Raw genomic sequence first — 12,042 nt, 5'->3', positions numbered from 1 at the left:
GCTGGGGGTGCACGTGTTCCCATATCTCGACGATTGGCTTGTGAAGAACACGTCCGAGGCAGGAGCCCTGCAGTCCATGCAGATGACTATTCGCCTCCTGGAGCTACTGGGGTTTGTGATAAATTACCCAAAGTCCCATCTTCTCCCAGCACAGAGACTCGAATTCATAGGAGCTCTGTTGGATTCTCGGACGGCTCGCGCCTATCTCCCAGAGACGAGAGCCAACAACTTGTTGTCCCTCGTCTCGCGGGTGCGAGCGTCCCAGCAGATCACAGCTCGGCAGATGTTGAGATTGCTAGGCCACATGGCCTCCACAGTTCATGTGACTCCCATGGCCCGCCTTCACATGAGATCTGCTCAATGGACCCTAGCTTCTCAGTGGTTTCAGGCTGCTGGGGATCTAGAAGACGTGATCCACCTGTCCACGAGTTTTCTCGAATCCCTGTATTGGTGGACGATTTGGTCCAATTTGACTCTGGGACGCCCTTTCCAAATTCCTCAGCCACAAAAAGTTCTGACCACGGATGTGTCTCTCCTGGGATGGGGAGCTCATGTCGATGGGCTTCACACCCAAGGAAGCTGGTCTCTCCAGGAACGCGGTCTACAGATCAATCTCCTGGAGTTGCGAGCGATCTGGAACGCTCTGAAGGCTTTCAGAGATCGGCTGTCCCACCAAATTATCCAAATTCAGACAGACAACCAGGTTGCCATGTACTATGTCAACAAGCAGGGGGGCACCGGATCTCGCCCCCTGTGTCAGGAAGCCGTCAGCATGTGGCTCTGGGCTCGCCGTCTCGGCATGGTGCTCCAAGCCACATATCTGGCAGGCGTAAACAACAGTCTGGCCGACAGACTGAGCAGGATTATGCAACCTTACGAATGGTCGCTCAACTCCCGAGTGGTGCGCCAGATCTTCCAAGCGTGGGGCACCCCCTTGGTGGATCTCTTCGCATCTCGAGCGAACCACAAAGTCCCTCAGTTCTGTTCCAGGCTTTAGGCCCACGGCAGACTAGCATCGGATGCCTTCCTCCTGGATTGGGGGGAAGGCCTGCTGTATGCTTATCCTCCCATTCCTCTGGTGGGGAAGACTTTGTTGAAACTCAAGCAAGACCGAGGCACCATGATTCTGATTGCTCCTTTTTGGCCGCGTCAGATCTGGTTCCCTCTTCTTCTGGAGTTGTCCTCCGAAGAACCGTGGAGATTGGAGTGTTTTCCGACCCTCATCACGCAGGACGAAGGGGCTCTTCTGCATCCCAGCCTCCGGTCCCTGGCTCTCACGGCCTGGATGTTGAGAGCGTAGACTTTGCCTCTTTGGGCCTGTCAGAGGGTGTCTCCCGTATCTTGCTTGCTTCCAGGAAAGATTCCACTAAGAGGAGTTACTTCTTTCTATGGAGGAGGTTTGCCGTCTGGTGTGACAGCAAGGCCCTAGATCCTCGCTCTTGTCCTACACAGACCCTGCTTGAATACCTTCTGCACTTGTCTGAGTCTGGTCTCAAGACCAACTCTGTAAGAGTTCACCTTAGTGCAATCAGTGCATACCATTACCATGTGGAAGGTAAGCCGATCTCAGGACAGCCTTTAGTTGTTCGCTTCATGAGAGGTTTGCTTTTGTCAAAGCCCCCTGTCAAGCCTCCTACAGTGTCATGGGATCTCAATGTCGTTCTCACCCAGCTGATGAAACCTCCTTTTGAGCCACTGAATTCCTGCCATCTGAAGTACTTGACCTGGAAGGTCATTTTCTTGGTGGCAGTTACTTCAGCTCGTAGAGTCAGTGAGCTTCAGGCCCTGGTAGCCCAGGCCCCTTACACCAAATTTCATCATAACAGAGTAGTCCTCCGCACTCACCCTAAGTTCTTGCCAAAGGTCGTGTCGGAGTTCCATCTGAACCAGTCAATTGTCTTGCCAACATTCTTTCCCCGTCCTCATTCCTGCCCTGCTGAACGTCAGCTGCACACATTGGACTGCAAAAGAGCATTGGCCTTCTATCTGGAGCGGACACAGCCCCACAGACAGTCCGCCCAATTGTTTGTTTCTTTTGATCCCAATAGGAGGGGAGTGGCTGTAGGGAAACGCACCATATCCAATTGGCTAGCAGATTGCATTTCCTTCACTTACGCCCAGGCGGGGCTGGCTCTTGAGGGTCATGTCACGGCTCATAATGTTATTGCCATGGCTGCGTCGGTAGCCCACTTGAAGTCAGCCTCCATTGAAGAAATTTGCAAAGCTGCGACGTGGTCATCTGTCCACAAATTCACATCTCATTACTGCCTACAGCAGGATACCCGACGCGACAGTCGGTTCGGGCAGTCAGTTCTTCAGAACCTGTTTGGGCTTTAGGATCCAACTCCACCCCCCGAGGGCCCTGTTTGTTCTGTTCCAGGCTGCACTCTCAGTTAGTTGGTAAATTTGTTAGGTCAATCTCAGTTATGTCCTCGCCGTTGCGAGGCCCAATTGACCATGGTTGTTGTTTTGAGTGAGCCTGGGGGCTAGGGATACCCCATCAGTGAGAACAAGCAGCCTGCTTGTCCTCGGAGAAAGCGAATGCTACATACCTGTAGAAGGTATTCTCCGAGGACAGCAGGCTGATTGTTCTCACAAACCCGCCCGCCTCCCCTTTGGAGTTGTGTCTTCCCTTGTATCTCTTTTGCTACATATGAGACTGGCCGGCTCGAGCCGGTTTCGGGCGGGAAGACGGCCGCACATGCGCAGTGCGCGCGAGGGCTAGCAAAGGACTTTGCTAGTGAAGATTCCGATTGGAGGGGCTGCCGTGGACGTCACCCATCAGTGAGAACAATCAGCCTGCTGTCCTCGGAGAATACCTTCTACAGGTATGTAGCATTCGCTACAACTGTGGAGAGGAAAGGTTTTTGTTTGTTTTTTTTAACTTCAGGAACAAGTCTTTTTACTGTTCCCGTGGGGCGGTAAAACGTTTTGTTCCCCCATCCATGGGAATTTTTTTCCAGTGTTGCTGTTACCATGGATTTACTGTGGTTTAAATGGTAACGATAACTGTCATTCTCAACTATTTTTTTCATTGTTTTAAATACAGTGGTTTGAGGGCCTGCAAAACACTTACACGGTCGCGTTTTGAGGACTGTTTTTTTTTTCTGCTTTAAGCATATTCTAAGAATATGATGCTTTATGGCGAGTTTTTCTGTTCTTATCCCCAGATCCCTGACACACTGTGTAATTAGTGTTCTTCCTGTTTACAACACATATGCCTTTAGTAAAGTTATGCAGTCATGTTAGTTGATATGAAGAGACAATGTAACGTTTTAAAAATCTTACTGTATCTGCAGCTTCTCTGTAGATTCCATTTCTGTGTTGTGGTGAGGCTTTTTAGTTTAAAAACTTAAAAAATGATCATACAGACCTTATACTTTCCAGCCATACTATTCCTTCTGGCACAAGCCTGATGCTATAGTAGTCTACCCAGTTGGAGGTGTTTCAGGATAAACATACCTATGTGGCATATGATTGGACAACGAAGGAGAGACCCCTCTCCTTTGTGATACCCACTACCTATATTTTTGGTCAATCGAAAGTTCAGTTGCGACCAGATGTGCTGATGTTGGGGGAAAAGCAAAAGGTCCTGAACCTTTTTTTAAATAGTTTCATAAGAACACACATGACGCTTCATTATTTTTATGATTTTTATTATTATGATATGTGTTTTTATTCAATGACCATAGTCAGCGCAGCCTGTGATCTACACTTGTACGCATTGTCACTGTCCAACATGGCCCAATGTCTGAAACAGAACAAATATGTTCGAAGTACACACTTTTGTAAAAGGAATCATGTTTTCTTTCAAGTATAATACAATGGATATAAACATGCTTTAAAGTCTGAAACGGATAAAATCATGTTGAGAACTACATGCATTTGTAAAAGGAATCAACTTTCTTTCACTTATAATACAGTTTATATAATTTATAAAATCCCTATCCTTTTATCTGTTGGCCAAGCTATCTAGCTTTTCAATCTGATTAGGTGCACTGATTTTACACTTTTGATGAGGTCCATGGTGGTGGTGGTTCATTTAAAACCATCAGTATTTCCATTTATACCCAGCCTATCAGAATGACACCTAGAATACATTCCAAGCACAGTCTCTCATAAAGCGCTCGTAGTTTCTATGCTGCAACATGAGGGTGCCATATCAAGCACGCATGTTAGCTCAGCCCCCACCTTTCCAACATACAACCTTGGCAGTCTTTTGCAACAAAAGCAACACAAACACATGACGCCATAGGAGCCAACTTTTCAAAATGATTGAGGATGCTTAATTTTTTTTTTTTTTTTTTTTTTACAGGTGGTTCATTTCTCCCCCTCCCTCTCCTCAGAGTTCCAGACCCCCCCCCCCCGACCTCATCTCCCACTCCCACAACAGTCCTTCGCCTGCCCCTTGCCTTCCTGCATGCCACCCATAACTTAAAAGTCATTTTACTGGGGTCCTGGTGGCAGCAGTAGTGAAAGGCGAGCACGAGCAGGCTCGGCGAGTCGGCGCTTCAGCCTGCCTTCCCTTCTCATTGCTCTCAGCTCTGCCTCTGGTCTCGCCCTTGCAGAAACAGGAAATGAGGGCAGGACCAGAGGCAGAGCTGAGAGCAAACGAGAAGGGAAGGCAGGCTGAAGCGCCGACTCGCCGAGCCTGCTTGTGCTCTCCTTTCACTACTGCTGCCGCCAGGACCCCAGTAAGATGACTTTTAAGTTATGGGCAGCATGCAGGAAGGCGAGGTGCAGGCGAAGGACTGTTGTGGGAGTGGGAGAAGAGGTCGGGCAGCGGGCTGGCTCCTGTCCTGGGGAACTTCCGGTTCCTGTGGCGAAATATTGTGGGTGCTTGAGCACCCCCAGCACCCACGGAGTTGGCGCCAATGCATGACGCTGACTGGCTGTGGCTTAACAGCGTATTTATACCCTTCGTCGTTCACCTACAAGAGAATTTGGACATTCTGTTAAAGGCGTGTCAAGAAAAACACCCATAAAGGTATACCCCAGAACATATTTTGTCAAAAAAAACCCAAATTATGTGCATACCTGTGAAATGGGGGAAGACAACGCCTTCATTTGGTTTAGAAGATCCATGAGTTCCGTATCCTCAGCCTCTTGATATATTTGTCATCAACTGAATTTCCGAACATGTCTTATGCCAAATCTGTGGCATTTTCAGTCATTGTTATATTCTGTTCGCAATATTGTTCTTCTGTTAGCGAGACATATACTTCGACTTCTTGAGAGTCAAATAGCTTTTGCCCACATGACAGTTCATCTAGCAACAGGTCCTTCTGTTCCATTTCGGCCGTACACTGCATGTTCTGTCATTAATGATGTTTTTGATTCTGTTGGGTCGATTACCAGTGAATAGCTCTCGGTCTCAGCATCGAAACCTTTAAGATAAAGACTGAGGTGTCGCCCTCTCTTTAACATCAAGAGCTGTTTACCTCTTTGGTCCTCTGTATATTAGGGGTTTCATAGGACTCTATGTTTAGCTTTTGCGTCTTTCTGATTCCCCCGATAGGTGGAAAGTAACCAAGGTGGCGTATTTAGAATGGTGGCAACGCCTTATTAATATCTGTCGGTCACGTGTTGTTTTTTTTAGGCTCCTTATGGTCTGCCTGCAGACTTGTCCAGACATGCCTAGCTTTGCCACATTATTACGTTTTCATTCATGTGAGGAAAAATTACCCAACTTCTGTAAGGCTACAGATTATTTTAAAGATTGTATGCTTCATAAAATGAATACTGGCTTCTGCCACTGTGTGAATGGAATTGAAAGCCTAACGAGTTGAACGGTTCTGCAAGCAAAATCCCACTTTGTTTGGATCTCTCCTGAAAAATAGTACATCTGCCTTAGGGCTATTTCTTCTTGTAAGTTTTGTTGCTAGCTAGAGGAAAGGGGAGGAGTCGCAATACTGTTAGGGCCAAAACAATCCCTGTATAATGAAAGAAGACTAAAACGAAAAAATAAAACAAATGCCTATTTTCTTTCTGTGGTGGGGTGGCTAGAGGAGAAGGATAGGACTGGATTTATTGGGAAAAAAAAGTTTGCTTATCTTGCTTACAACAGTTTTGAAAAAAAGGAAGGTGAACTGGGCTGTGTGAAGTCTGGAAGCCTGATTTGAGCTCACACGCAGGTCTCAAACAGGAGGGGGAGGCCCAAAGCAGCAGCGCTCTGCCTTGAGAGAGAAGTTGGAAAAGGAGATTTCCTTTTGAAATGGCTGCAGAGAAAACCAGCTCAGCTACATGCTGTTTGATCTTACACAGACAACCCCAGAACCTTACGGTTTCTTACCAGGGGCGTAGCCAGACCTCAAGATGGGAGGGGCACATTTTGGTCTGCCGCTCCTCACCCATTGCCTCCGCTGTACCTGTCTTGGCTGACGGGGGTTCCCAATCCCTGCCAGCTGAAGCACCGCCGCACAATTCCAGGAATAACATGTATAGAATGTTTGTACGTTTGGGAAGCTTGCCAGGTGCCCTTGGCCTGGATTGGCCGCTGTTGTGGACAGGATGCTGGGCTCGATGGACCCTTGGTCTTTTCCCAGTATGGCATTACTTATGTACTTATGTCTATACCTTGGCTGGCGGGGGTCCCCAACCCCCACCACCTGAAGCCTTTTTCTAGCGCTAGCCTTCCCCTCGTGTCTGGTACACTCGTTTTAATGAAATTGAGCATGCGCGCATGAGCTCTTCTGCTGGTAGTTGGCATAATTCACTCCTTGACAGCAAAATTGAGGACTCAGGAGATGACCAGTCTCAGCTTCCTGGACTTTACCTTTCATGGCTGCAAGTGGTGGGCTCTTGTCACTTGCAGGCCTGACAACCCAAACTCCAGTCCCAGTACTTTTGGGAGCCATGTTTCCAGTAATTCTCTTAGCTCCTGTTCTTTAACCACTTTGGGGATGCCAGTTAACCAGAGGTTGTTTCTTCTTCCCCAATTTTCTTAGCCTTCAAGGTGCTCTTGTAGTTGTTAGTTCTGAGGTTCAACCATTTGCTTCCATGTTTTTCGGTTCAGTCTTTGTCAGGATATATGTTCTTCTGCATGTTACATTCCCACATCTTACCTGTCTGTACCTTCCTTAATTTCCTCCATTGCTGCTTGCAGTTTAGAAAGTTTATCATGCATAAATGCTGAGAGGTTGCATGGTAATTCCTGTACTGTTGCTTCAAAGAGGATAAAAGAGCAGGGCCTATAGCTGCCACCTTAAGAAGTGAAGGTATTGCTGGCACGTGCATTTTGAAGTTAACTTTGTGCAGTATATCCTGCTTGCTTCTCCCCTTTACTGGTGCCACACTGACAGGAAGGAGTCCAGGATCTGACAAAAAGTTATAATGTGGGTGCTTTTAGCAAAAATTGGAATCTCATCCTGGAGCTGCTGTGTCAGGCTGCCACCTATCTCTTTGTCATCAGGTGATCCACAGTGGTATACTATGTCACCTAGCTTTCCTGGAGATTCATTGAAACTCAAAACTCTGATTAAAGGGATGCTGAATTTCAACATGGAAGTAGGCCTGTAGATTGGCTTAAGTCTTGGTCTTATGACAAGCAAAATTGGAAGTGGAAAGATCTGAAGTGGCTTACCAGCAGGGGGGGTGGAGGCCATTGTGGCATACTTGCTGAGGATATGGCGTTGTAGGGAAGGGAGTAAAAAGTCAGGTAAAAGAAACAGAGAGAAGTTGGGGTGTGCTGCATGTGGGAATTTGGGTGCAGCTATAGAAGTACACAAATCTCAGCTGGGCAAACTGGAGTGACCATTTTGGTCCTTATTTGCCATTATTTACAACATTACTATATTTATAATTATTAAACTATTTGCTATACTGCCCTTCCTGAAAATATCAGAGCAGTTAAAATGTATATTACAGTAAAATAAAATGGTATATAAAATGCATATTACAATGTGTTAAAAGAGTTTACTGCACATGTTTAGAAATTAGTTTTCTCCTATGCATGCTGTATGCTTGTGCCCATAGCCACAGCTGTTCATCTGTAGATGGTGCATATTTTACTTAATCTAACTTTTTTACTCTCACTGTGTTTTAGGGATAAAACATCAGTTGCGCGTTCACATGGCTTTTGGACTGGGATGTCCCATCCTTGGGGATCATAAATACTCCAACTGGAACATATTGGCTCCTCAGGTAAGAATGAGTGGGGGAAGAAGAAGGCCAGTGCCAAGCTTAAAGGGCACCTTTCATGGAAGCTAAGTCCAGTTTAGAAGCAATGCAGAGGTAAGCTCTCTGACTAAAAACTTCTATATTTGTACAGGGACTCCAGCCTTTGGCTTAATTATAAAATAACTTGTAGGTCTCATATGGTTTGAATTATAAGCAGGGCTTGGACTGGGAAATAAGGGAACCTAGTGAGTGTGGGGGAGTGATTTCTTCCATCACTCAGCTGTCATATGGACCGTGATGGATATGAAACCCAGATCTGCTGGGGTCGCAGCTCTTTATTTCAGCATTGCTGCTATATATACTATACGTAGCATTTTGGTTGTTCAGTTTCAGGGACATTTTGTGACAGAGGCATGTTCCACGTTTCTCTCCTGTTTATAGAAGCTTCCCAAGAGTACTCTGAAGAAGTTGGGTCTGGAGCAGGCAAAAGCACGATACCTTCCAGTGCACCTGCATGCATGCCAGCTGTCTTTGCCAGACCTAGAAGGGCAGAAGAATATCAACTTGGTTTGCAAGCCACCTCGTTTCTTTCGTAACTCATTACAAAAATTGAAACTTGAGCTACCCCAACTGAGCAAAGACTGAGGAGTGAGAGGTATTACAAGAGGCACTCCTTTCTTTCTTCCCAGCATAGGTGAGACATGGAGTAAAATTTAGGTGCTATAATTTGGTCAGATTGAACTGTGTGACATTGTGGTATTCTTTCAATGTGCAGCAAATTTAGGGATGTTTTTGGTCAGCACCTCATGCACTAGCTGGACCAATGTTTTGAGGAGGACAGATGGACACCATGGATAAAAGAAAAAAAAGTTAACTTTTTCACTTGAAAATGGTACATCTTTATTGTAGTTCCAGGACATTTTACAAGTGCAATAACTCCAAATTCAAAATAGATGCTTATCCTATTTAAAGGTCATTTTTTTCACTCAAGAGAACTGTAATGGACTTCATTTATGCTGGGTTCTAGGGGAATGCTGTTCTCTGCAGCCAGCAAAGTGACAGTGCTGCATGAAAGCAATAGTAAAAAAAACAATCTTCAAGAATAAGCCAGCTTGCAACTTTTGTCTAAAGCTTATTCAACTACCAGGCCAAATAATAAACCATCTTGAGTTTCAAGAATACAGTTGTGAGTGCCAAAAGTTTGTTCTGACTGCACTATAACCTGTCATGCATGAAAAAGTTTCCATTCCAAGTTTTGACTGGAGGTATGGAAGGTAAGGACGATCGGCTCTGTGGATTGCAAGATACAGGTTTGGAATAGTGTGGGCTTGTTCTGTAGGAAGGAAGCCAAGAATGATAACAATACAGAGGTTGTATAGGATTTGTGCAGTAGTTCTCCCTTCTGTCAAAGGGGAATCGTAGAGCTAGCACTACATAATAATTTTATCTGAGGACAAAAGAGGATATCATATTCACACATGTGGGTGATATCATCCAATGGAGCCCTTGCATAGGAACTGCTCTCCAGCTTGTTTACACAAAGCTTTTGAATTCTGCACTGCTCAAGCAGGCACCTTCCTATCTGCTGCTGTCACATGGGACTTAGCCAGTTGCCATTTTTCCATGGAGTGTAACAGTTGCTATTCAAGCGCTTCCTGTAAGCCAGTGGTTCTCAACCTTTTTTTCAGTCAAGATACACATGATGGACAATGCTTGCATCTGTGATACACTGCATACATATTGTTGTTACATTTGTGCCCCGCGCTTTCCCACTCATGGCAGGCTCAATGCGGCTTACATGGGGCAATGGAGGGTTAAGTGACTTGCCCAGAGTCACAAGGAGCTGCCTGTGCCTGAAGTGGGAATCGAACTCAGTTCCCCAGGACCAAAGTCCACCACCCTAACCACTAGGCCACTCCTCCACATGATCCTCATGATATTGTCAGTTCTTATATATGAAATGTAAACAGGCTCTTCATACACAAAAACGCTATCTCCCCCTTCCCCCCCCCCCCCAAAAAAAAAAAAAACAGGTGAAGATCATAGGTAGCCCATTTTTTTAATGGAAGTTACCATCCAAAAATTTAAAAAAAAATTTCAGATTCTCACATCTCAATAATAGCAAAATAAATCTCTCCACTGTCGGAACTAACACAAAACCTGAAAAAAAATTCTAATTCAACATACATGCAGCAAATCTACCATAGAACATCAGCACTGATTCCTGTGATTTAAACAAAATCTTACCTAACAGGCAATACTACAAATATTACACCAATACACCACTACTGGTAAAACAGAACAAGTGGGACAGAGTTGTACGTTGAAACTACTTGTCAATAGAATACCAAACCTGAGTAACACACCAAATACAGAACAAGAGATTACAAATGAGAAACAAAGATTAAAAATTGAACTGAGAACCCCAAGAAGTCAAATTATGTATGTACCACAATATAGGAGAAATGAAAACACACATGTATTTCCTCTTGTACTGAAAAAAACAAAGACATCCATGATGCACTTTCCCAGAGCTAACATATTCCACTAAATAAATTCAAAATAAAATGCTTTTTTTCTTCCTTTGTTGTCTGGGTACTTTATTTTCCAAGCATATTGGACCCGATTTTTTGTTTTCTGTTTACCTGTCTTCTGCAATCTGTCCAGTGGGTGTGGTCCATTTTGTCTTTTCTCCACTTTCCTCTTTTCTTCTATTCCTTCACTATATCTGTCAATGACACATTCCCTCTTTCTCTCTTCTGTCTCCCCTCAAATTTCACCTTTTCACTCTTCAGCCCTCCACCTATATTTCACTTACCAGTACCCATCAACTTTCCATATTCTCCTCCCACCCATTCCTCTCCTGTCCCTGGCCTCCTGTTCCCTTCTTTCACTCACTCCCCATTACACTAGTCTACCCTCTGTACTTACCATCCTCCTCTCACTCATCTCTCCTTGAAAAACCCCCATGGTTTCTTCCAGATAGTTCTACCAAGTATCTCCTTTCCTGCTCCAGCCTTAAACCCTTGTAGCCCAGCATCTCTCTGTCCCTCCAACCCCTCTCTCTCCACCACTGTAGTCCAGCATTTCCCTTTCCCCTCTCCTGTCCCACTGTTCCATCCACCCCTATGGTCCAGCAAGTTCCTGTCCCCTCTCTCCCCCTTTCCTCCTTATGGTGCCAGGAGATGCGGCTACACAAATCTCAATTTCATGCACCTTTCCAGGTTTGCAGGCAGCAAATTGCACACCAGAAGTGAAAATCTGTCTACACAATCCAGGAAGGAGCACAGAATCAGGGTTTATGTAGCTGTATCTCCTGTGGGTCCAGCATCTCTCCCCTTCTCTTAGTCCCTCCCCCTGTGGTCCTCTGTTGCCTCTCCCTCCCCCCCCAGTCCCCCTATGGTCTGCCATCTTCTTCTGTCCAACATCCACCCCCCTCCCCCCAATGGTCTGCCATCTTTCTCCTCTCTTCCCCCTTCCCTCACCCAGAGTCTGGCATCTCTCCAATCTCCCTAGCCCTGCAGGTCCAGCACATTTCCCTTTTCCTCTCAGACCCAACCCTGCCCCATGAGTCCAGAATTCTCCCTCTTCTTCCCTCATCTCCCTCATGAGGCCAGCAGCATTCCCTCTTCTTCCCTCAACCCCCTATTGAGTCCATCATGACTCCCTTGTTTTCCCTCAGCCCCTCTCCTGAATCTAGTACCTCCTCCTTCCTTCAACTCTCTCTCTGCCCCCTTGATCTGTCAAACCTGCTTTGTTTAGCAGCCCCTGCAGCAATAACACATTGCCTGAACTGGCTGCAGATCATTCCCTCTGTGCATCCCACCCTTATGACACAAATTGAGTAGGTGAATGGGGCGGGTGAAGGATTAGATGGCGTTGCATGGAATGTGTGTGAATGTGGATTAGACCAAGGCCATGATT

The 12,042-nt window shown here is 45.8% G+C and overlaps 1 protein-coding gene across 3 annotated transcripts in view; it reads left to right on the top strand.

The window, feature by feature from the left end:
* RPUSD4 (RNA pseudouridine synthase D4) overlaps positions 1 to 9,905 on the top strand; it is a 70,897-nt gene extending 60,992 nt beyond the window's left edge. The window contains exons 6-8 of one of the 3 annotated variants that reach the window (XM_030209025.1): positions 8,045 to 8,142; positions 8,560 to 8,786; positions 8,821 to 9,905. In XM_030209025.1, coding sequence (XP_030064885.1) covers positions 8,045 to 8,142; positions 8,560 to 8,763 — 302 coding nt within the window. In that variant the 3' untranslated portion in view covers positions 8,764 to 8,786; positions 8,821 to 9,905. Of the gene's footprint in view, positions 1 to 8,044; positions 8,143 to 8,505 lie in introns of all 3 variants that reach the window. The other 2 variants (XM_030209024.1, XM_030209026.1) reach the window with 2 other exon arrangements.
* The last annotated feature ends 2,137 nt before the right edge of the window (positions 9,906 to 12,042 follow it).

The sequence above is a fragment of the Microcaecilia unicolor genome, chromosome 7 (genome assembly GCF_901765095.1).
Source record: "Microcaecilia unicolor chromosome 7, aMicUni1.1, whole genome shotgun sequence".
In the NCBI taxonomy this organism is placed as follows: Eukaryota; Metazoa; Chordata; class Amphibia; order Gymnophiona; family Siphonopidae; genus Microcaecilia; species Microcaecilia unicolor.
Note: the sequence above shows the minus strand (reverse complement) of the source record. Positions and strands in the feature narration are given on the sequence as shown.